At 38.7% G+C, this 26751-nt stretch overlaps 1 protein-coding gene across 3 annotated transcripts in view; it reads left to right on the forward strand.

Annotated features, from left to right (window-relative positions):
• The window catches only part of rasgef1ba (RasGEF domain family, member 1Ba), a 74084-nt gene that overhangs the window by 30185 nt on the left and 17148 nt on the right, over window positions 1-26751 (forward strand). The window contains exons 2-5 of one of the 3 annotated variants that reach the window (XM_044111986.1): window positions 11003-11133; window positions 23916-24101; window positions 24297-24419; window positions 24512-24649. In XM_044111986.1, coding sequence (XP_043967921.1) covers window positions 23922-24101; window positions 24297-24419; window positions 24512-24649 — 441 coding nt within the window. In that variant the 5' untranslated portion in view covers window positions 11003-11133; window positions 23916-23921. Of the gene's footprint in view, window positions 1-11002; window positions 11134-15885; window positions 16148-23915; window positions 24102-24296; window positions 24420-24511; window positions 24650-26751 lie in introns of those variants that run through there. The other 2 variants (XM_044111985.1, XM_044111983.1) reach the window with 2 other exon arrangements.

Raw genomic sequence — 26751 nt, forward strand, 5'->3', positions numbered from 1 at the left:
ACTCTTTTTTGTTGCCTAGCAACTCACTCAATCTTTGGTTACCTAGCAGCAACATGTTGAGTAACTTGCTCAGCAACAGTTTAAAGATTTCACCACCTGGCCTCATAAAAAACTGACAACTTTGGGTAAAAGAGGAAAGGTCACAACCAGTTTGGGAGTATTTATATTTAAAGCAAAAATCTAATCAATATTTATCAATGACAAATGATATGAAATGCCATATCGTCCAGCCTTATGATAAACCTAATTCACCCCTGGTCAGAATTTGTGCTAGACTTCTTAGTCATTTTATCTAAAGTGGTTAAAAAAAACAAACAATTTTTATCCATCAATTTCTTAAAAATAATATATGTATTTAGATTCATTTTCATTTATACTTGATCTGAACAAGCTTAAACTGTAATTACAGGCACCACTTCAGCCAAAGTTTTGAAATCAGTGAACATTTTTCCGACTGAAGTGATGAGAAGTCGGCAAATGTATATGAATTTTATTCAGTAACATTGAAAAAGGTGAAAGTAAACCTCAAAGCCTGAGTCCATCTGGACCTGTTGTGGCGCTCCACTTGGTACCTTGAACGCTGGCCAGCCATGTTTAGCCATCTGCACCACTTTCCATCTGAGAGGAAACAATATGAGGCTTCTGTAGTCACACACACATACACCATCCACCCATCCATGCTGTAAAAGCCACTAGTGACACATCGCTTTAAATAAAGGAAAAAAGACATTTTCCAATCCGCTGACTTGGCCTTGTTGCATAAAGGCTCAGAGTTATGTAATCTTGAACGTCTTATCCAGTTTTGTGTTTTCAGTCTGTGGGTGGTTCTGTTTCTAAGGCTGTGCAGTGGAATGAAAAGTGTCGGCAGATTAGTGGGCAGTTTCAGCTCGCGATGCCAAATTTAAGTCGTGTTGTGACGCTTTGCTTAATCGCTCCGGCGTTTTGCACCTACATAGATCAGTGAATGAGTAACAGTGATGATGAAGAGAAAGGAATGAGTGTTTTTAGTTTGGTTGAATCTTCAGCTTCCTGACACTGAAGTTGAAGATTCAACTAGCTTCAGTGAATCTAGTATTCATGCTTCTGAGGATTCATTCACACCAGCTCTGTTAGTCCGCTTTAATCAAACTCTAGTTTGCTTGGTTAGAAAATCCGGTTCGTTTGGGGAGATATGAACGCACAATTAAACTCTGATGTAGACCAAAAAAACAAACTCTGGTCCGCCTGACTAGACCTCTGTTGTGAATGCCAAGTGGACTAGAGGCTGCTCCAAAAGCAGAAAATGGACTCCAGCACAAGGGATTGTGGGTAAATACAACCAAAACAAGCAAGCCAGTTTAGCACTAGTGAGAGAGATGACTGTGGTCTTTTACTGAAGCCAAAAGATTAATCCTACAACTGCTAATCTGACAAAACTCCATTTTTGTTTGCATTTCATAAAGAACGAAGTTGCTCTCTGTCTTCTTCAGAGGTTTTTTTTTTTTTTACTTCTTATAGTTTTAATACCTAAACCAGGAGTAGAAAAATAAATTTTCCATCTTCAGAGTCTCCAGATTTAGTATTATTGCAGTGCAGATGCAGTCACATGTGGGTGTTCCTCATCGATCCAGGGCAGGGCATCCTCTCAGCCCGCTGCTCTCAGACTGGGAGGAGTACAGAAAGGAGAGGGGAAGTTGGGTGGAGTCAGTTTGGTTTGGCTAATTTTTTCCCTTGAGTCACTCTTAGAAATGCAAAAAATGGTACAATTTGATTATTTATTCACACTGTTACTCAACCAGCCTTAGTTTTTATTTTTGCTTGCTCTATAGGAGGTTTTGAAAATGGTTTGGGCTGAAATCTTGTGGAGAGAATCATTGGTCGGCACCTTCAGACCTCAGCAAAGTATATGGACTTTCTGACTGGTCACTTTCTTTCATGGTTCAAAAAGAAGAGCCGTACCTTCAGTAGCAAAATCATCTTCATGCATCACAATGAACCATCTCATGCTGCAAGGAATACCACTGTGTCTTTGGCTGGTATGGGCATTAAAGGGGAGAAACCCATGGTGTGGTCACCATCCTCCTCTGACCTCTGACCTCAACCCTATTGAGAACCTTTGGAGTTTCCTCAAGCAGAAGATCTGAGGGTGGAATGCAGTTCATATCAAATCAGCAGCTCTGGGAAGGTTTTCTGACATCCTGCAAAGAAATTCAAGCAGAAACTTTCCACAAACTCACAAGTTCATTGGATGCAAGAATTGTGCTGTGATATCAAAGAAAGGATCCTATGCTAACATGTAATTCTGTCTGTTAAGATGTTTTTGATTGAAATAGCTTTTGATTTTATTACATGTGACCACTTAATGCTGCACATTCAAAGATTGACCGTTTGCAGTTCTTTATAATCTATAAAATGTTTAGAAAATCTGCTGTGCATAATAATTTGGAACAGTGCATTTTGAGTTTTTTATTTTTGAAAGAAATACTGTTCTCATGGGGAGCTTTGTTCAGTAAAATTTAATTTATACTGTAATAGTTCATGACTTAAAAATTATACTGACCATCATTTGCATTGACCATTTAATAGAATCTGAGAAAATATCACTTGCATAATGATTTGAAACGCAGTGAATGTAAAAATCACATAAAAAAAAAAAAAGTTAACGACTGCGGCTTTAAATCAAAATAGCAAAATGGTTCTTCAGCCAATTGCTAAAACAATTCTCAGTAAATCCTTCAGTGTTGTAAACTAAACTCTTATGAGTTGAGATGACAAAGAGACAGAAAACACACATTGGACTCCCAGCTGCTCCACCTAATTACAGACTCTTCCTGGACCAGAACCTGCTGGCTCTGCTGTGCAGCTCCTCTGTGTTTTCAGACCATTAACGATATTATTATTTGGAGACGTGGCCGGGTCCTTGTAGCTCCTCTTAATGCTCCTGCACCTGCTTCCTGTAGCACAGCTGAGGCCAGGTGAGACGACAAAACAAAAACAGTTGGATAATAAATAACCATCAAGAGCTGAAATCCCACTCAGCCTGCAGACTGGAAACCAATTCAGTTCCCTTTAGAGGAAACACATCTTTAATTTAAAATTGAGTTTATTCATTGTTGTATAGAAATGTTGATTTTTTTTTTATAGATCTTTAAGGAAGTTTTGACATCTTTTTCTTCCTAAAAGAAAAATGTCAGTTTCTTTTTGAAGAAGTCTTAAAAAAAGTTTAAACATTTTTTAGTTTTGATTAAAAGTTTAGTCAAATTTAAGTAGAAATACTTACACATTTTTCACCTCAAGTATCTACGAATCAAATTCAGAGTTTCTAAATTATGATGAAGTTTTTATCTGATTTTTAAAGATTCTACTTCAGCGATAAAACATTTCTACTTCACTGTTTGTGGACTTTATCTCTTCAAGTGAAAAATCTAAAATAGACCGGTCAAACCTGAACTGGTTTATCCCTCAAAGGAAGTAGATCAAGAAATATTTCTTTGATTCTGTTCGGTAAAGCATTATTAGGACCCTGCTTGCATTGCAAAAACTAAAAATAAAACTTAAAAAAGACAACATTTTCCAAGCAATTTCAGCGCTCTAACTGGCACTTACGTTGTTCAACACTAAAAATAGATATTTTTACTGCAAGCTAAAAAAAATTAAGTTGCCTTTTACAAAAAATGCTAATAAATTGAATAAAAACCAAGGTGAAATATATTTGCATCTAAAACAAAAATAAATAAATTGAATATAATTCACAAAATAAGCAAAAGGTTTTGGCTGCTCTTAGTATCTTGTAAATATTAAATCATGGATCCTCCTTGATTTAATATTTGATCTTTGTTGGAGAAGGTGAGAACAGAGTGATTGAGGTTCATTTGGATTCGAGTTCTAACAATAAAAATCATATTTAATAATCTGCTTCCTTATTTCTGGTAACTCTTCGTTGAAACTCATCTAAAACCCACAGGAAGTTACATTAGCTCATCTAAATTTTGTGTTAATTGCACTTTATTGGCAACAGTTTTTATCAGACTTTCTTGAAATCCATCTTGGAGCTTATTAAATTTCACTTTATGCTTTGCCTTTGGCCTTTGGCTGAATTTGCACATTTTTCTTGTCCTTTAAACAATACAGTGTTCTTTCCATTTTTAAAGCTGCAGTAATATAAATTCCACAGCCATGGGATTGAGTGGGGAACCCACGTGTAAATGAACTCATTCCTGGTTCCAGCACTCACTGGTGGAAATGGCAAGGTGGGGGTTAGCTGCAGAGGAAGGGCTCCTCCTGTGTGGTCAGGGTCACTTTACGCTCGACCGTTGTGAGAAAACAGGCTGGGGACAGACATACTCTGCATTTCTCAGCCACTGGAACGGGGGGAGTCACCTCGGTGACTCAAATGGGACAAATTTCTGGGAGTCGCTGGGATATAAGCCTGTGTGACGGGGGTGATTGTTGATTGAGTAAATATGCTAATTTAAAGGGGCAGTATTATGTAAAGTCAACTTTTTTGAGCTTTACATCATGTTACAATGTTATTTCCTCATCAAAAACATACATGGAGTGTTGCTTGGACTTTTTAATGCATGTCTGAGAAATCCTTTAATCTCCATGGCAACCATTCAACTGTTAAAACCACCTACATGGACCTAGCTCTGCCTTCGAGGCGCAGCTCCTCCTCAGAGCTGCGGTATCCATGCTTCCAAGCTTCTCTCTTCAGCTCCTTCAGACTAGCGGCAGCAAATAGCAAACACCTGGTGGAACTGCACATCAGCTGAGCTCATCATAGGGGCTACTTCTCATGGCAACGCTGGTAAAAATGTTGTTAAAGAGTTAATAGAGGAGTCATGTTGTGTTGACTTTGTGAAGGTGGAGTTTCAGAAAGGCTAGGAGTTTTTAAAGAAACAGCGGCCCAATTACAAGTCTATTTACTTTTATGTAGCATTTTTATTAACAACTGAAGCTAACATAGTTACTTTCTTGACTGGAAAATACATAATACTGCCCTTTTACAGCTGTAGTTGGTTGTAGATTGAGTATTAATATTAAATGAGATGTTATGATCAGTTACTCAGTACTTCAATAGCCTTTATACGAGACACTTTTTTACTTTTGAGAAATTTCTTGGACAGTTTTTACTTTTACTTGAGTAAAAATATGCTGAAGTATTTATACTCTTATTTTACTACTTTTTAGCTACTCTAGCTGCCTCTGGTAACTGAACAGCATTTGAGCAGGTATACTTATTAAAATGTCTGGTGAATATATAATATTTTGTTCCGACAGCATTCGGTTCTGGAATGCTGAAAATGCATTTTTAGCGGTGGATCTCCTCTGCAGGGCAACAGTTTGTTGGAACAACAGAATACTTCATTCAGCTGTTTACTGGACAGTTCCTGCAGCCGATATGTGATGATCCAGTGTCACGCTGACTGAACCCGTAATGTAACCTGTGAGCTCTTAGTGTCACGTTGTCTGACAGACAGCTTCTCATAACAGTGACCCGACATTTACCATTTAAAGCAAACAAGCATCCTTACAGAGGAATGTGGAGCCTAATTTGGGAATAAATGGCCTCCGAAGGAAAATGTGAGTGAAGGATGTATTTTTAACTCTTTGTTCTACGTCAAACTTCCTGTTTAAATATGTTTGAAACAAAAGGAGAAGGAATTTGAGGTGGAAATCCCTGCAGCTTCACCGAAATACGTACAGAGGAAGTGCCCTTTTTTAGAGCTGATAAAAATACGAACTATCCCTTTAAGGTTCCCAGATAGGGTCCTTAACCTCTTCCTGAACGGATCTGTTTTGAATTTACTGAAGTTTTTCCTCTGTGGTGCTTGTAAGGAACCTCGGGAGATACAAATGCGCTGCCGTCTTTTCAGCGCCGGTCAATGTGGCCTCTGGAAATTGGTGGCTGCTATGAAAATGCCGGCAAATTAGAGACTGTCCAGGCGGCCGACCGCAAGATCTGCCACTCATTTTAGAGAGCGCACCGCTGCTTTGAGAATCCGGAGCCAAACTCCACATCACAACATTCTCCAAAGCCCGTTTCACTGCTAATAAATGACCTGCTGAAGTTCTTCCATATGGGCCTGCAGGCTATGTGGTGCAGCATCACAGCCTGATGCAGAGGCATGTGCTCTGCAGCTGCAAATCAAAGAGGAACATTTTCTGCATGGGTGGCTGTAAATACAGGTAAAAATGAGCTTAGGATTACAGCAGGAAGAAAAATGCTCAAAGTGGTTGAGTAGCTTTGATGTAAAGAAGTTGAGCAGCAGCTTTGTTGCTCAACTGATTGCTGATCATACGGGACTGTGGTTAAAGCCAATAATTCAGTCTGATTTAATATGTTTGGTTATCTTAGTCAGTGTCAGATGATCTGCTGTTGTCATTAAAGTGGATCTATCATGTAAAATTTGTATTTTGCACGTCTATGTGTTTCTATTTGGGTTTCAACTGTTTCTAAAAACATAAAAAAAAACAGTAATTTTTTTGGCAATAAGTTAATGCTTTTTATGCCAAAATCCCTCCAATTATTGAATCACACTTCACCGTTACCTAGTGTTACGACCCGTCTAGCGGTGGCCAGATCATAATCAGCCAACACACACAAAGTTGAACATTTTATAAAGTTATTTATTTTAAAAAGATGTATTTTTGATTGAGATGTTACAACAAGTGGCGCATTTGGCTTCAGAGAGCTAATGCCGAAAACAACAAACAAAAGGTATATTTGCACTTTTTTTTGCTGCCATTTTTACGTGCGAGTGTAACATCAACCACCATTCATCACAAGGGTGTGAGATTCATATGCTTCTGAACCCTTTTTAACATTTATGGGTTTTTTTATGTCTTAGTTTGTGGTTTGAGAAAAACATATTTTTCTGCTTTCGTAACACTTATCATTAAGATGCAGAGCTGGTTGCTCCAACAAAAGGCTTCTGCTGAACTCACTGGAGTGTCTTGAACTTAGTGGAAAAAATAAATTCTTCAAATAGCTGTAATATTCCCATGTTGAGTATTTGTGTCTGGTGGGAAAGCTGTTAAGAGCCTGATGTAAACAACACGGCGGCGGCTGCTGCAGGTTGTCAGGAGACATGAAAGGGAGGGAGAGTATTGAACCGTGCCGACGAGCAGCGAGCGGCCAGGAATCCTGAGGCTCCACAGCGGGATTCCTCCGTCCTGCTTCAGCCGCTGCTGACGTAACCGTCTCCGATGCGCCACTTCATCTTACCTCGCTGTGCGCCTGCTGACCTATTTTTCTGCACTACTAATCACACAGAGATCAGACCATAAGCCCGTCTCTCCTCACCACAGGTTAAGGAGAAAATCCAGGAAAGGAAAGGAGACGGAGCGCGCTCTGACATTATTCACCAGTCAGCTTCACTGGTTTTTATCTCTAGTTTACAAACTGGTTTTACTTGCCAGAGGATGAAAGTGGGAGAATATGAAAATATGGATTTGTCTATTTATTATTCCCAATAAACTACTAAATTATTCCTCATGTTAGAGCATGAAAACTCAATGATGAATGACGTCAAGCTGGGATTTGAACCCAGAACCTCACAGCTGCAAGACGACGGTAGCTGCGTTTTCATTGCAAATGTGAGCAAATCTTTCTCAATTATCTGCCAATGTTGAAAAAAACCCAATTTTGCAATCATGGTGTTTACATTAAATAAGAAACACAATTAAAATCACACGTGAATAAGCTTGTTCATTAAATAATTCATCAAAATATGTGGTTTGTGTCAATGGCAACATTCACTTGGTGGCCAGAATAACCACCTCAGTTGGCTGTAAAATACACGTTTTGATTTTTTGAAGATAAATTTGCTTAATGGAAACACAGTAATTTTGAGAAAACTATTTTTTGATTAAAGGTTTTGAAGCTAGAATGAGGAAAACGTATTACATGAACAATTGGGTTTCTTACTTAATGGAAACACCACGATTGTGACATTAGCAGCATAATGCACTATTTTAGTTTCGAAACTTATCAAAAACACATTTCTTTTAAATGGGGTGTTTATATTAAGCTAATTTATTTAAAAAATGTCAACTTGCACAGTTATATGGTCAATGTAAACACAGCTACTGCTGCCAACTGAACCACTTTGCAGCCAATCCTGTTCAAAATAAACTAATAAACTTTTCAGCCCTTTTGGGTTTGTATTTGTTGATTGGTCCAGTTTTGTTTGTTTTATTGCAAATGACTGAAAGAAATTAATAAACTGAAAAAAGAGAAATGTAAAATGCTTGATCATAATATATTTTGTGACATCAACAAGTTAAAAGACAAACCACCAGCTCAACAGTTTTAAAATCACATAACTCTATTTCACGGTAAATCTAGAGATTTTTGCCACATTAAAAATTTGTTCTTTTTTTTCAGAAAAGTAAAAATGGGACATAAAGCCATGTTGAGGACAATGAAATTCCCCTCAGTTGTTTCTGGAAGGTGAAGAACATCAGCTGAAAAAACTCTGGGAAGCAAATTTTTTGTTACCCACGATCAAAACTGTTGGTCGGTGAAGGGTAAAAGCATGTTGGTGGCAGGACCTTTCTGCTGTGAAACCCCCGTATCTATTAAAACTGTGGGACTTTTTCATGTGCTTTTTTTTTCTCCTTCTAAAAAAAATGTCCAGAGTCACGTATTTCTACTAGTTCCTGTTTCCTCTCTGTGAGTTTATTGTGAGAAGTGTAAAGGTGGCAGTGAAAAGGTTTCTGTTTTAATTCCTGATGACAACTTGAGGGGTTTTTTCTATCAGCTGACCTACCAGATGAAAGGAAATCATTTGACACACATTTCTTTTCTAATCAAAAAGCTGAAAAAGTCCAACACAAACATAATTGTGGCATTGAAAAACAAATCTTTGAAATTAACTGTGTATGCTACCCAGTTTTCTTTTTCATTGTTTGAGACTGAGGGTTAAAATCAGCGTGTACTTAATAATAACTGAATTGAATTAAGTTCTAAAATAAAGTAACTCATTATTTGACTGATGTTGATTGCTTTGTACCAAAATAACCAAAAGTACTAGAGTTTAGTACACCTTGAGTTCACCTTTTCTTTTCTCTTTTTGGTTTTTGCGAAATTTTTGCATCGCCTAAACATGCTAGCAGCTCGACGCAGAGCGGGCCTGAATACACATCAGGGCCGCGCTACGTCACATTTAAGTTGATGTGTTTGCACGTGAAAGCCTGATGTGTCGCAGTAGGAATCTCAGGAAACCAGTAACACTTCCACTCCTCCTTCGGCAGCTTTTTCCTCTTTTGTTTCAAACAAAAACGATCAGCTGCAGTCGTTAGCATATACTTGCTAACATGCGTCAATTCAGAGTTGTGTGGATCCATCAACATTAACTCTGTGTTTTTTTCTACACATTTGTGATTAGCTAAAACGTAAAAACCCGTCATCCTTCCCACTACACACACACACACACACACGCGCACGCACATAAATACGCACATACACACTCACACTTCACCGGCTTTTGTTTTATGCTAATGTACTTAGCTACTGCAGTTTTTCCTGCTGTGCTTTTGTCTTTTTGTGAATTCCTGTGAAGTTTTACATTCCTTCGAACACTGCCTTGACGACAAACCACCAACAAGAGTTTGCAAACCCAAACAAACTCTGTGGAGAGATAAACTGAACCCCTGAGGACTATAGCGCTGTCGTTGGTGGTGCTGCATCTTTTTGATTGATCATTTTTCATTATCTGAGTTTTAACCAGGAAAATAAACATTTGTTCCTCCACTTATTTATACTTACTAAACCCCATCACCAGTCTCTGTCTCAAGAGGACTGTTACTCTTTTAAATTGACAGATATTTTCACTATTATAATCAGTACAGGTACAAATTCAGTTCCAGACAGACCAGTTTGATCTTACTTATGGCAGTCAATTTTATTATCCAAATTGCCTAAAAGTTGTCACTACATGTACCCCACCGAACCCAAAATAAAACAACGCAATTTTGCAATTGCCTCCAGCTACTTCCTGTCATCTTCTTCTTCGTGGTTTGTGCCAATGGAAACATCCGGTTATTGATCATGTGACTCGTGTGGCACAGAAAAAGCGTTCCCCTTGCAGTTTTGCAAAATTAACCAATTTTAACACAGTCAACAAAACCCACCTTATCAAATTTTGAGTTTTTTCTAAATTGGTGTAACTCCATTGAGCAAATTTATTTTTGAAATGTCAAATTGCGCAATTACATAGTCAATGGAAATGCAGTTACTGACGTTGCAATACCACATCTTTGCTATGTGAGCTACATGATGACACAAAATAATCATTTTTGTGTTATATGTATATGCATTCCGAACAAAAGATCGAATGACTTTTTTCACAAATGGTAATTTAAGCTCAACTGCCTCTAAGATATTTTGTCAACTCTGCCTTGTATCTGTGGTTTAAAGGAAAGTTACAATGAGTTAACTCTAGAGAGCTGCTGGATCACATTTTATAGTGATTTAAGCTGAGCAACAGACGTTTTCCTGGAAATTGGTTAACATTTGCTTCTAGTTACGGAAGCTTTTGGTGTCTGCGACCAGTTAAGACCTTAAGGAATCACTTTAGACGACTTTATCATTACTGAATGTGTCTTCAGCACATCTTCCTATGGTGGAGTTTTGGTCGTTTTCCGGGTTTGCTGGAGAAAATGTCTCTTGGAGTCTTCCCAGATGAGCTTTTTTTTTGTGGTAGCAGAGGTAGCTCAATTTAATCTTTTCGTTCCCGAATCCCAGATCCTCATTGTGAAATTGCAGACACAGAGATCAGAAAGAGTTGAAATGAGCCTTGAGCAGTTGAAAACCAAACTATTTATATTTTATGAGCAGGAATCCACTTTGAATCCAATCTTGAGAAAACATTGGAACTATGTTTGTTGCAAAAAAACTCTTTAGAAAATGACTACAGAGTGATGGAGGTCAGGCTGCTACACAGTTATAGCAGAAATTAGGGGAAAAAAAGAATTGATTGTTGTGAGTCTGTGTCAGTTTTTCTCTATTCTCCTGCAGGAACGTTTCGCATCCAGCCCATCAGTCTGAACGTCACACTCTCCCCTTCCCTGTAAGAGTGACCGTCTACTTTTAGCATCACAATGACGGCTCTGATTTGCTGCTGAGGCTTTAACACGTTGTGCCAGGAGGTGAGTTTGATGAGTGATGCTTCAGGTTGTTACCTGAACAGACAAGCTGTGAATCCTTCATTGAGCCCTCTAACCTCGGCTGCCCTGAGGGCTTGAAACGTGGAAACGTTCTTTGGGTTTTTAAGCAGCGATGGTTTGAATGTTGTTCAGTTAAAATGAAAACCCAAACATAGTGGAAACTTAAGAGTCTGGATAAATGCACGGTTTTTAAATTTTTTTTAAAATTATTTTTACCTAATTACAATGTTTGTTTTATTTATTTTTACATATTTGTTGAAACAGTCATTGTTGTTACTGTGAAAAAAAACTGAGCTCCTCTGTCTTCTTCCAGTGCTAACTCTCCTGGTGTAAGGGTTTAGAAAGATAAACCAGCATAAAATGGGAAAATGTATAGGTAAATATTAGTAACTGTTACTTCTGACTGCCACTTTGATTTTGATTTTTTTTTAATGACAGTAGGACTCTAAAGTCTCAAGTGTTTGAACAGAATGTCAACATCTTCCTACCCCATTTTGAGCATGATATGTTAACTGAAACTAAAATCTGTATTTTCTCTTCTTTCTTATGCACTTCTTGTTACTGTGCACATTTATGGTGATTTTCATTTCATGCTGCAGCTAGCATAACTTGTTGTGAATGCTAAGGCTAGTTAGCATAGCCATCAATGATGCAAACCCAAAAATAAAGATAAAGGATTCTGGGAATGGTTTGGAACAGAATGTCAACATAAACCCAGAAACCTCTGCACTTAGAATATGAGATTTGGAGAAAAGATTCCCTGATTTTAGATCAAATTAATCGTTTTCCTACCATGGTGAGTTGTTTCTCTGCCTTTAGCACATTTAGCACTGTGTACATGAACTTGATTGACAACGCTAAGACCCGCCCCCTGTCTCTGACTGGTTGTTTTTGGTCGGGAGGCGGTGCATTTCTTCAACAGTTGCTCAGGGAGGAGGTGGAGGAGATCGATCTTTTTCGTGAATTTTTTATATATAACAGTTACATACTGCAGCTTTAGTTGCCCATTATTTTAATATCAATATGTGGATTTAAACTCTCCTTGCAGCCTAACTTTCATTGTTTTGTCCATTTTCTTGGTGGAGTCCAGAACTCGGCTGTTTTTACTGATGGTAGAATCGATAATAATAACAATTCATTTCATTTATTTAACATTTCATCTAAAACCTTTACAGGAATCAAGCAAAATTACAAACAGAGCACTCAAGTGCATCAGACAAAATATAAAACAGGACAGTAATCTGATTAAAATAATTCTGAAAATGTTTCTTTTGAGATGAGATTTGAAATGTCATTGTAAGCAGTTGATGAAATAACTTCAGCAAGGAATAGGAGCTTATTTTAAGTCAATAATTCCTTAATATTGATAAAAAAGTACTACTGGAAGATTATTTAAATAACTAGTATTTTTTTGATCAATATTGAGAAATTATTTATTTAAAACAAGCTCCCATATTTTTCTGAAACTGTACTTTTGAGTTAGTTTTACCTTATTTCAAGTGTAAGATATTTACACTAAAACTAGACAGAAATACTTGATAAGATTTTGTTTTTGTTTAGAAAACTGATGTGGTTTTTCTACATCCTAAAGCTGTTCCTTGTTGAGACGAATCGCAGAAGTCTCTCGTTTGCCAAGCAACGCAATATGATGAAAAACTGATTTTCCTGCAGTCATTTTAAGCCAGATTATTCGACATACATTAATCTTTGCTTTACCAACTCTGGATGTTGATCAAATTTGCTGTTAATTTAGCGAGGCTTATTACTCTGCGGGGAAACACAGAGAGAGTCAGCCAACAGCAAATGTTCCCAACAGATCTCAGATTTATTTCACGTTTCTCCTGAGCTTTAAATCACTTGCAGCAGTTTTTATCTGGGGAAAAAAGGAGTCTAGTTAACGTGCTCACTAATGCTGAATACAAATAGAACTTCAGATGTAGGAAGAGAAAATAGAACCTTTGCACATTTTCCAGTTTCTTTTTGCTCCTAGTTTTGCCTCATTTCTGAAACCAGCCACACAGAAGACTGACCTGCGAACACAGCAGCAGAGAATTTATACAGCTCCCATTTAAACATAATTATGGTTTGCATGTTTATTGCTTTTACGATTTTATTGTTTGAGTCTCATTCTAGGCTTTCATTCACTGCGAGCCGGGGTCTTTCATTACTCTACAAAAGGCAGCTTCCTTTTATGTGTTGCCACTTAGAGACGCCTGTTATGTTCTATTATGTAGCCAAACGAACGTCAGCAAGGAAATAGTTTTACTATTATATTATATTATATTATATTATAATATATTATATTATATTATATTATATTATATTATTTTATATTATATTATATTATATTATATTATATTATATTATATTATATTATATTATATTATATTATATTATAAGGACAGCTTGAAAAGCTTAGTTTTCAAGGTTTTATGGTATTTTTTTCTTAAAAAGTGAAGCTTGATATATTTTGATTTAAGTAAATAATTCCTTAATGTTGATAAAAATAAGTACTAGTTTTGCCTTGCAGATTATTTCACTTATAATGTGAGAAAATATCTTTTATAAGTGAAATAATTTGCCAGTGGAACTAGAACATTTTTATCAATATTGAAAAATTACTGACTTTAAACAAACTGATTTATCTTGCTGAAAGGTTAGTTTGTACCATTTCAAGTGAACCAAGGTAGTGGCACTAGAAACTAGACTAAAAACACTTGGTAAGATTTTGTGTTCTTGCAGATTGTATATAAAGTGGAATACTTTAAGCCTTTATTTGTTGTATCTTCAATGATTATGGCTTATGGAGAATGAAAACCCAATTTTCCATGTCTCAGAAACTTAGAATATTGTGAACATTTTTAACACAGAATGTTGAGTGGAAGGAAAAAGTATAGCAGGAGCAGGGATAAACGCAGGACGTATTGTTCTGAAACATGGGATTCAAACTGTCCTTTCAGATAAAAGTAAAGTTTGCATCTCATTGAGAAATTAAGGTTTCAGAGTCTGAACATGACAAGAAATAAAATTAGGCAAAATGGTGCAACTGCACACTAAAAAAACAGAGAAGGAATCGAGGGACCGGACCTGGAAGTGTGCATGGTTGGACTGTGACATCATCATTCTCAGAAGGTCACACAATGGAAATATTTAAGTCTGAAACCAGGTTCTGAAACTGTTGTTTCAGATCTCCAGAAACTGTTTCTGTGTAAAAACGTTTTCCAATGACATTGAGGGAAAAAACCCTCAGCAAAACTCCAAGAAGAACTGCACAAAAAATCAAAACAAATATATATATATATTGTGAAAATATAATTGTCGATGTTGTTAAACCCTGATTTTACTGTAATTGGACACATTTTTGGTTCAGTATCATTAGACACTCCCATTGGACAGAAATCATGGAATCACAAAGATTTGTCTCATATTTCCCCCCTAGAAAAACATCTTGAAGACTTTTGGGACGATATTCTGTGAGATGACGAGACAAAAGTAGGACTTTCTGAAAAGTGTGCATCTCATTTAATCTGCTGTAAACTGACAGTTAAACAAGGTGGTGGTGGGATGATGGGACTGATTTACTAAAATTATGATTTCACAACTCTGAGGTCACAAAGGTTTGGGCTATCCAGCAGAAAAATTATTCAAAGCACTCCACCTCATCAAAAACCCAAAACAAAAGGAAAGTTTTGAAGTGGCCTAGTCAAATTTAAAAATTACATCTGACAGAACTGACCACAAACAGGTCATTGATGCTCAGAAATCCTTCAATGTGGGGACAACAAAAACAATTCTGCAAAGAAGAACAGGTCATTTCTAGTTATCACAAAAACTGCACTGCAAAACAAACAAATACATAAATAAAAAAAGCATTTTAGTAAATGTCTAGTGTAAATATTTTATTATACTTGAAATAAGACACAACTAACTTACAAGAATCTTTTCAACAAGATATAGGATCTTGTTAAGTTAAGAATTCCTTAATATTGATTAAAAAGTACTATTTCCACTGGCAGATTATTTCACTTATACAATGGGAGAAATGCATCTTGTAAATTAAATAATCTGCTAGAGGAACTAGCACTTTGTAAATAAAACAAGTGCAAGTTCTATCTTGTTGAAATTTTATTTTTAATTTAGTTTTCATGTGTACTAAGATAAAGTAGTTGGTAAGATTTTGTGTTTTTGCAGTGTGTTGTCAAGGGTGACGCAACATAATAACGTGTATATAGCGTTTTAGTAGCAATACATTTCTGCATTTTATTGTTCTTTTGCAGTTTTTAAATAATCTGAGAAACATAATTTGCAACTTTCATTGGCTGTGGGGCCTAATAACCATAACTAACAGTAATAAACTCTGAATTTATTTAATATATTATTAACAAACATCAGATGTGTTGAGCTGGAACCGAGCAGATTATTGGTTTAATTGCTGCATGTAGTTTTATAAATCCCCCCGCAGAAATTCCTGTTGGTCGGAAGCTGGAAATTGGATTTTTTTTTTTTTTACCTATTAATAAATTTCCCTTAAATAAAACAGAAGGAATAAAGAAGTGAAACTTTTGAGGGCGGCAGATGGAGAAAGGGAGAGGGAAATGAAAATGAAAGAAGCAGAGGAGGGGGGGTTTACAGGGTGTGTGCTGCTCTGTGATTGGCTGCTGCCTCTCTCTCTTTCTGTGTGTCGGTGAAGTCTTGAGGCTGATCGCTGCTTTCAGCGCTCAGATGTTAGAAAAGGCAGCGGACAAACACAACTTGCGGAGGTTTTACCATTTGATGCTTCTGGACTTTTTCCGGCTCTCCTGATCATTTTTCTGAATTTTAACCCGGAATAAACCGTTTTTACTCTCGCTGCATTAAGTGAATGATGCTGCAGTGAGAGCGCGAAGAGGTTTATTCACATGTAAAAGAAGTGCTGCAAGCTGAGGATTTGTTTTTAGTCGTTTTTCTTTTCTGGGGGAAAGAAAACCTCAGACCTGGTCGGTTCCTGCTCATTAAGGTGAGTTTGGTTTTGAGTTTAGCTTCAGATTGAATTTGGGTTTGAATTTGGAGCGCGTCCAGATTGCGCGCAGGTGTTGGATGGAGCGCACTCCATACTCAGATCCGAACCCGCCTGAGGTGCTGCTGTTTGTAAATTAACTCATGCGTCATGACTGCTTTTCTTTCTACACCGCACCTGTTCAGTCAGCAGTTTCACTTGTTCTGTTTTCAGGCAATGCGCTCGAGCTTTGCGCCTTTTCCAAACTAAAGTGATGCTAACCCTAACCTTTTTTCCCCCCCAAATACTCCTATGTAAACAACTTCTCCTCTCCGGTAGTGGCTGTTTAAAATCTGTGTCATTTCCTGGCTATTTTTACCTCCCTGCACCTTGTGGCTAAGAGGATTCCTTCCTTCCTGATACTCTCCTGTAGAGGCAGAGGGATCAGTGGAGTTAATCCCGCATCCCTCTCCAATACCTCTGGCTTGTGCTCCTTGGCTTTCCTTGCCGCTGCTCGGCATTAGGAGCTTGGATTGGGGTTTCCCTCAACGTGTTGACAACTTTAATCCGTTTATTGGTAATTTGGTTGGACTCTGATCGGCTGAAATTGTGCAAATGCTTGAGGATCACCTGAATGGCTCATTGTTTCAGGTTCAACATGGTGTTAGTTGGTGGTACAAGGATCTTATATGGCTCATGAGTCTCTTCTATTAGTGGGTGTAGACATCACTGGGGCAATTTCACTTTTTGGCACTAAATATGTATGGAACTAGGTCACAAGATTGTAGAATAAAAAAATAATGACAATAATTACACTTTATCATTAAATTGATGCAAAAATATAAAACAAAAAAGCGTAGCAGGATTGATGAATATTTCTAGGGCTACTGAGATTATTCATCCTCTTTATTGTCACATTTGCAATAGTTGTTGCTAGCTTAATTTTGAAATGTAACCTTTAGCAAAATAATAGAATAATATGTTTTAAGTCAATGTAGCTCAAAATATTTTTTCTTTTTAACATAAAGTAACTATAACAATGTATGGTATAAACTATAAACTATATAAGTATAACAATGTGTTATTAGTTGTATAGTTAGTCAGGCTATCTGCTCCGTCATCACACTAGTCTTAGCTAGCCAAAAGTCTTTAAGGTCTGAAAAAATGTATTTTTAGCAACATTTTTGGTTCACTTTCTTTGATATTTGTATTAATCTCTTGTTTATTCATTTTAAATTATTTTTATTTACTGTAATTGCTTGTTTTGTGTTTTAGTCTTTTGAGATCTCAAGAAGTAAAGGGCATTGACAAATAAAATCCATTATCTTTATTGTTTACGTTATCATAAAGTGATGGATGCTGGGCCTATAGTTTCTATTTTTTGCATTTTTTTGTTTTTGAAACTGGAAAACTTTCCAAATTCCAGAATTTACCTCAGTAGACTTTTTCCAGCCAGTGCTTAGCAACAGGTGGGGGAGGGGCAGCGCCATGTTGCTTCTTTCTTCAATACACTTGGAGAAAGATCTTGTCATTCTGGCTCTTTCTCTGGCGTTTCATTGAAAATACTTTAGATTGAAAGAAGGAAACTTTGTAAAACCTCTACATACCTCCAGCTTGTATCAGTTTGTGCTGCAGCTCAGTGTGATGAATTGGTGCTAAAACTGGATTCATACCTTTTGTATGACTTTTTTTATTTGACAGTGAAAGAATCATGGCATTTCTGTGTCGAAAACAAAAGAAGGGTTTATTGTACTACTAGGAACCTTGTGTTATGAGAATGTGCAGATATTTCATTAAAATGCATGGAAAACTTTATATATTTGCAGTATTTTATTTTTCCAAAGCTAATAAAATGACTTACGAGGGCCCACATTGAACTGTGGAGCCGAACTGTGGAGTTCATTTAAAAAACAAACAAACAAAAAAAAACCTAAACAAAACATTTTCTCCTGGCTTCAGTTTATTTTATTTCACAGAAACTGGGAAGTTTCTGATGTTTGACGTCCCGACCTGAGCTGGTTGCGTCTGCAGCGTCTCTCTGCGTCGCGTCGTCTGGTGTTAATGATCCTGCTGGGGACTGATGGAGCCAGGTGACAGATTGCTGGATGGAAGCTGTGATTTTTCTCGCTCGCTGCAGCAGCTGCTGGCGTTTTCCCACTTTAAACGTTGTTGGTTTAACAGAGCCCATCAGTGCCATAAATGAGCTCAGGAAACGGCGCAGGAGCTATCAGTGGCTGCGCTTCACTTCCCAGACTGATACGCTGCTGTCAGATTGAGGACTGATGTGTTACATCACAGGTTCTTATTTTTAAATGACAGTTTTTTTAATGGTCCATGGTGTACTGATGTGCTTTGGATTGGTTTCAATAGGTTAGTAGTGACCTATTATGCTTCCTGGAACCGGTTAGGATAAGTTCATAGAAAATGTAAAATATGTTGCACAAAATCCTTCTTAGATAATTAGATTTTAGTTTACACTCTCATGTGGAAAGGGCTGCAAACAGATGCGTGATTATACAACTGCATATCTTTGAAAAGCAGAAGTGAAGCCTCCTGCACAACCAACAAAAATTAAGCAAGTGGTTCTGAGTGGTAAATCAACACCTAAACATGCAGCGCTAGAACCAGCTGACCAAACGTGCTGGTTTTTAAGTAACCGCCTGTTGATTTATGATGCTTCAGGCTGAAGATTTTTAAATGGCTTGTTTTTCAGACAAAAACACTATTGGGGTGTTTTTAGAAGCACCAGAAACCCCAATGGAAGTATAAAAATGGAAGATGGAAAATGTTGCATAATTGTCCCCCTTTAAAATAATTCTGACCTCAGTTCAGCCTCAGGCTGCTGTCTTCTTCCAGCCCGATCTCTGCCTCATTTTCTCCAGCCACAGTTGAGTGAGATTCCTCATGCCTGTCAATGTTTACACAGCAGAGTGGCGGTGTGTGTGCGTGCATGTGTGTGTGTGGGTGCTGATTATGCACTCAGGATCCCTCACAGTGTCTCCACCACATTCCCCCCAATGCCCAGCTACATGGATCTATTTTTAGTGGAAGAACAGACACATTTCAGACCGTTTCCCTTCAGGATCCCAAAGGCTTCCTGCTGACCTCCAGTCCTCACTTCTGTCTGGTTCTTGAAAAAGAATCAGTTGAGGGTTTCCCTTCCTCATCTCTGAGGTTAAGGTAAGGATTTCCTCTGCAGTTTTCCTGCCTCTGAAGTGGTGATGCCTGTTGAGGGTCATTAAGAGCCTCAGACAGGATTGGTTGGAAGCTCGTTATTTTGGCCGGAGTTAGAGACCACCCTCCCACCTCAGGGTGGAGCTGCCCCACCCATTTTCAGGGGTAACTTACCTGAGTGCTTACGCCGCTAATGATTCTCTAGTCCTCACGGTGAACGCATTCAAAAGATTCAAGTTCTCTCTGCAACTGCACACAGTCTTAGTTTGATTTCAGGTTCTTTTTACCATAAATCATCATGCAAATGTTAGAAAAATGTGGCAAAAACCTAACGTGACTGAAATGAGTTTTTCTCATACAGTCACCATTAGACTCAGCAATCAGAATTTCTTCTGTTTTTATATCCATTTTAAGTCCAAACCAGACTTCCTCAGCAGTTTGTGACAGATGGTTGCACACTCAGCCAGTTAGGCTATAATTAAGATCATCTACCCAACCTAAGCACCCCCCTCCATTTCCTTTAATTTTATTAGCGTGTTGTTTGTTTACCTCCATCTACCATCCAGCCGGCGGCTTCGTTCTGAACCAGCAGCGAAGCGTTGAGGGTTTGTTTGCGTCGGACCGGCGGACTCGCCCGGACCGGCACCTGGAAGCCATGTGTAAATCACAGGGTGTCGCTTGTCTTCTGCTCCTCAGCATCCTGGGTTTGTTTTCCTCAGGAAGGCTGCAGCTTCTGGGATTGGACAAATAAACGAGCTTCATTCAGAAAAGGTGGCAAGAAAACTTCTTCTTATTTTTGTAACCATATTTTTAAAGAGCAGAGCTGCTGCTCCTCCACATCTGGAGGAGGCGGTAGAGGCGATTGTCTCTCTGGGGAGAAATATTTCTGGGTTTTTCTCCTTCACCTTTGGTTGGTTCCTCCAAACCAACCAAACCAGGGTTTGGTTGGTTTGGAGGAAGACGAGCGATGAGGTTGAAAACAAAAAGTGGCTTCTGTTTTTACGACTTGCAACCAGAAAAAGGTTCATTTAGTTGTAATATCATTTCAGAAGTTGAACTTCTGACGTTCAACTCCTCTGTCTCTTTAATTATTTCATCAATCGATTATTCTAACAATTAATCAGATAAAAATCAGCACATTTTACAGATTTTTCATTTAACCACTTAGTTCTTTTATGCTATACTATAAATACATTAAAAGATGTAAATAAACAAATAACTGCTCTTTTTGTGAATAAGAAAATAAAGATTTTCTAGCTTAAAATGCAGTAATAAAACAAATTTGTGGACAAAGGTGTTTTTTTTTTATCTTAAATGCAAAATATTTTGCATAGTTTTGGCTTATTTACTGCTCTGACATGTTTTTTTTTTTTCCAGTAAATAGCCTTTTTTCTAGTTGATGTTTGATTACTAAATTAGTTGACAGTTATTTCCATAATTAATTTGTCATGATTAATCTGATTAATTTCCTTTAGAGATGTATCTATTTGATCAGTTTGTTTGAACTGCTCATCTTTTTTGGACCCATTTGCAGTTTACAGGTAATTTGTGTGTAGACAGTTGATGCAACACTCATCTGTGGTTCTTTTGGCAGTTTGAGAACCACAAAGATAGAAAAAGTCCAAAGTGCAAACAGTGAAACCCGTCTAGGAGCTAAGCAGTCAGTGTGATTGTGTGCATGATGTCCAGAGTTTTCACCTGCTGCGTTTCAGAGGAGCTCAGTGTTCAGATCCCAGCTGGGAAACGAGGAGCAGTGACGTTCTCAGCACTCAATCAGCTGCTACTGCTGCTTTTCTCTTCTCATGAAGCCTAACTTTTACAACTTGGCTGCTGCAGAGTACAGAAGTGTCCCTTCGTGTAAGTTACTGCCAGTAAAACCATCCAAGGAGTAAACAAGCGTCTCACAACTGTTGACTTTGTGTGTGAGCATCCCTCCTCTTCCGCCCGTCTGACTCGTGATGCCCTCGCCTTTGAGTCGAGGCCACATGGTGCGGCAGATGCCGAGGCCGCTGCGCTCTGACTCCACAACACCCGCCATTCTCATGGAAATGGCCACGCTTGTCTGCCTGAATAATGGCGGCGGTTTGTTTGTGCACATGTGCATTATGGAGCGGCATGTGTTTGGATGAAAGGGACTGTTTAGGAGGTCTGATGTGAGCCTAAGAAGTGCTCATGAATAAAAACAGGAAGGTTCTGGTATCTACCCACCTGCTCAGCAGAATCAACTGAATCTGAGTTGATCAGCTGATATTTACCAGCCTTTTTTCAGGTTTTTCTAAGCCTTTGCTGCTTGGCTGCACAACAAACCCCTGAATTTATTTGGGCTGTTTGTCTCAGTGTGTGGGCAGGTGCAGGTTTTATTCCTCCTGGCATCCTTGAATCGATCCCTGGCAGCTCTGCAGTGCGTCAGCCGTAAAGGCTTTCACGCTTGGCGGGCGGCCACAGGGCAGCATATTGTTGGGCGGTGCGGGTGTGTGAGGGCGGACCGGGGTTGGGATTGTTGGTTCTCCTCCACCTCCAGGGTAGAAGGATCCCTCTGTGTTCTCTTGGCATTTAGTGTGCGGCGCCAGGTTCAAAGGTCAACCCTTCAGAGCAAAATGGCTAGTTTGAGTTTTAGACTGAAGTTTCTGGTTAAAACTTCCTAAGGTTGTTTCCCCTCCTGATAGTCTGATGGACTCGGTTTGATTGGAAACCAAAATTGCAACATTTGTTACATTTTCAGTTGCTGTGGTTTGCTTTCACACTGCAGTGTCTAAAATAAACCAAACTAACTGAAAAACCTTTTCACGTCCTCACCTGTGGGGATGATCACACCAGATCCGATTTACAATTTTAATAAATTTTCTTGTTTTTTTTTTCTTTCCTTTCATTTTGCTTTCTTATCAAAAAAGAAATGACAAATGACATAAAATATTTTTAAATATTGGCCTTTATAAGTATTGCAATTAAGCAAGTATTTTTGTTTAATTCCAACAACATAGACATAATGTTATCAGAACAAAGAAGCAATTTTACCTCAAGAATGTCAAAAAAAGTTGTTTTTATATGAACAATGACTTTATTCTAGTAATATTCAGACTTTACTTTGACTGTCAAATGTATTCTTGTATTATTACTATTGTGTTCTTGTAACAATGTTGACTTATTCTTGTAAAAATAAATATCCTATCCTGACTCTTAAATTTTTTGTGGACTTGAGGTGAAGTCAAACTCCAATTAACAGGAGCTGTAAAACACGCATGTCAAACAAGATAAACCGGCTCTGGGTGGGCTGACACCACTCTGAACTATGGAAACTTAAGAGGTGCACTGGTGAAAAAAAACATCCACATTTTCCAAAAATAAAATCTTCACACACCAAAAATTTGATTAATCAATAAAGTCGATTTATCACCCAAATATAAGAGCTGGTCCATCATCAATCAATCTGTCAGTTATTTTCATCTTTTTACTGTAAAAACATCCGGTGGCGTCGTTTCCACACACATCCTACACTTTCACAGGTACTGTCAAAGCTGCGATTGCCTGAAAACACGAGGATTTTACATCTGACAACACACACTCCTCAATGTTCTCTGCTTCCTTTGGTCACACACACACACACCAACCCACCCGCCCACAGGCACACACCAACTCTCATCCACAGTCTGAGTCACGTACACACACACATGACCGTGGAGGAACAGAGCAGACAGCGTTATCGCACCGTGATGATTTCAGGGTGAAACAACAGTCAGTCCCTCCTGCAGGGCTGCAGATTGGCCCAGAAACTCTCATGAGCTTCCACACGTTTTCTGCTCTCTCAATGTTTTTCTGTTTGCATTCAAGAGTGTTTTAACAGAGACTTATTTACCAACGGTAACCTGTGAGTCCCAAATGATTCAGCATGAAAGACTTTTCCTGTTAATTAGATTTTCTTATTTAATAGCGAATTGTTACATTTTTATGTTTGCTGCTAGGAAACAGTGGTTAGACTTAAGCTTTTTGGACCAATTTTGTTCACATTTTCAAGGTTAAGAGCTCATGTTTCCCAGGAGATGGCAAAGGTAGAGATTTAGATTCTGGAAATTGTTTTCTGAGTTTTATGGTTGAATTTGATCTACACATTGCACAGGAATGCAGCATTTCTGCCCCTACAGTAAATATTTCCAAAAAGACTTTGAAAAAACTTCTGGTTTATAGACCAGAATAACATTTTACTTTGACTGGACCGCATCTCCATAACACAAAGCTCAGTGTCTGGTCTGAGTTGAGATTTACTCCTGTTTTGCTGGGCTTCATTAAGTCCAGGCTACACATCTCTCTACTGATGTTAGGATCTGTTTTACCTCAGTGTTGCCTCTACTTGTCTCCTTACCTATCTTTGCTTCTTAATTGTTGTTTTTCCATATAAACACAGCTGAAACCCAGAAGGCCAAAAATGGCCATGTGAGGAAACGCTTTGTTTAGGGAATGTGTGCAACCCCATTTTCTTAAGCAAACCTTCTGCAGTCTGGAGTTATTTTGGATTTGTTTGGCTGCTCTGCTGAACCAGCGTCTGTAGCTAAACTCACCCCAGGAAAGGCGGAGAAGCATTGCCCGTCTGTTCTGATGTTTGTTCCCTTTGTCTGGACAGGACAACATGCCGCAGACACCACCTTTCAAGGGGCAGCTGAACACCGGTGGCTACAACAACAATTTGTACGACGAGACCAAGGAGGAAGTCTACCCCGGCCTTTATTATCATGACAACAACCTGGCGTCTGGCTCCCTGGAGGCCCTCATTCACCACCTGGTGCCAACTGTGGACTATTATCCAGACGTGAGTGCAATGTTCTGCCTAATTTACTTTGAACCCCTTTTGCTCTTAGATCAAAGTTGCTGCTTTCCTTTTCTCCATTTCCTCTCATGAATTGAGTCTCTTTTCAGCCACCAGGCCATGAAAGTTTGAGAAATACCCTCACATACCCTCAGCCTTGTGATTGTGAATATTTTTTATTTTTTCCTTCCTGTGCAGAGGACGTATGTCTTTACCTTCCTGCTCAGTTCTCGCCTCTTCATCCACCCGTATGAACTCATGTCCAAAGTGTGCCACCTGTGCATGGAGCAGCAGCGACTTAGTGATCCTCAAGCGGATAAGGTTTGCTGAACTTTTACATCTAATGAACTAAATCTCAACCCCGATTGGATGCTTTGCTGTTCGCTCACTGTCCACTTGCTCTGAATTTCCAGCTGAGACTCCGAAAGATCACTCCAAAGATTGTGCAGCTGCTGACGGAGTGGACGGAAACGTTTCCCTATGACTTCAGGGATGAGCGGATGATGCGCAGCCTGAAGGAGCTGACCCACCGGCTCGCCAGCGGAGACGAGGTCATTTTGATCTTCCTGATTTAACATCTGCAAAACAGTGTTTTTTAGGGCTGCACTGATTTATCTGCGCTGATTTGCTTAATTTTGGGAGATTGGTGATCGGCCGATACTTACATGTGAAACCTTAGCAAAGGTCTAAAAATCAACCTCTGTCCCCTTCCACTTTCCCATTAGAGAGATTTGACTGACAGACCGGCCCACCAGGTCATGTTTGCACTTTTGCATTTAACAACAGTCACCCCACTGTTGCCTACTCAGGAACTTTCTTGCTATACTTTGCAACAAAAACGTCAGTATCTGCTATAATCGAAACTGGCAGGTCTGGATTTTAAAGAATGGCCAGAAAAAGATTGGTGTACCCCTAGTGTTTTAGATGATAATGTTTGACACTAGCCGTCCGCAGATCCAGCAGAGTTTCAGGCTCTGCAGATCTTTTCCACAGATACCAGCTGTGTGAGGGAAAGCGGGGTGTCAGTGGCAACAAAGCAAGTTTTGAGGCCGGCTGCGTTCAGAGAAAAGCCTCATTGTTTAGCAGCTAGGTGGGTTTTTCTGGTCTCTGCTGCATGCTCCTTCCTAAGTAGCGTTTAGTTTGTTCTACTGCAGAAGAGCTGACTGTCCCTGGCTTAGTGCACATTCAGCTGGGCCGGTTGAATAAAGGTAGAGTCGACTCGTTTTTGTCCCTGATGAACATGCTGACCCTCTACTTTTCAGTCAGAGACGTTTTGACAGGCAGTGACTCATCCTGCGTTTGTTTTGAAAGGATATGCAAGCGTAGGATAAAAATAGCAGTAGAAGTTCAAAGTAAAGTACCTGAGTGCACCGTCAGGGAAGGTCTCAGCGGTCTGGGGGTCAGAGGAGATCCTGATGGGGTTCTCCACTATGACATACGTGTCACATTTTGTGAAGAAAACAATCTAAGACCATTTTCTCAACAATCTTCAAAAAGAAAAATTCTCCAATCATCCTGTGAAGACCGCAGTTCATTTTAAAACTTACACAGATTTAAGTTCATAGTAATCTTATGTGGATAATCTTCATTGTGTGGCTATTTACTCATTTTTGTGGTCCTACTCACTCTGAACTCAGATCCAGAACCGCACAGCATTCTGGGAGATGTAGGCAGAGGAAAGACTTTAGCCTTTCAAGTTCTCACTGCGTGCTAAGCTGGTTAGCATAAATTCACTCACTCACTCTTTGGTTACCTAGTAACACCCTGTTGAGTAACACACGCAGCAGTTTCAGGTTTCCTCATAACACTTGACGGTGTGAAGGGAACAAAGTTAAAAGAGGAAACTGGGAGTTATTTTAATATTTAAAACAAAAAACTAATTAAAATTATTAATGTCAATTGTTTTCAAAGGCATTTAATGTGAAACAAAGTAAATATCTAACCTAGTGTGGCAACATTAGTGATTTTAGCTGTAAATATGGCACATGGACACATTCATGTTATGCAGATGATCCTCAGTTTGATCCTCCATAATGACCTTTTTCCTGCCAGATTTTGCCATCTCAGCTTTATGCTCATCTGATGTAATAACCCAATTTAAAGAACAGATCAACTCTAAAAGTAGTCACTGCTTTCTACAAATGTTGGGAAGCTTCAGTGCAACAGGCAGAAAGCAGGACACCTGCAGGTATTGGCATGTCGCTGGAAGACCCGGACTGCAGCTTTCATTTGATGCAATGCAAAGATTTGTGCTCTACTTTATCTGATTTAAGATGAGGAGGAAAGATGCAGAACATAAAGAACATTGAAAAAAGAAAGGTCAGATTCTGTTCCTTTATATTTCTTTATTATGGCTCTGTGCCATAATGATTTCGTACCTGACATCCACCTGTAATTACTTCACCCATCATGGATCAAGTAGTTGCACTCCCTGGTTTACCCCTTGTCAGATTTAGCTAATGTATTTTTTACCGTTTCTTTAGCTGACCTTTTGCCCATATTTTTGGGTTTTTAGCTTTAACTTAATAAACCACAATCACAACATCAATGTTTTCTCACCTGATATATCTACAGCTCCATATATCGGATTTTTTTCTGTGCAAAGCCTGGAAACAACCTGCAACATGTCTGCACTCGTACAGTCGTGCCTCAC

This window comes from Gambusia affinis, linkage group LG03, assembly GCF_019740435.1.
Source record: "Gambusia affinis linkage group LG03, SWU_Gaff_1.0, whole genome shotgun sequence".
Lineage (NCBI taxonomy): Eukaryota > Metazoa > Chordata > Actinopteri > Cyprinodontiformes > Poeciliidae > Gambusia > Gambusia affinis.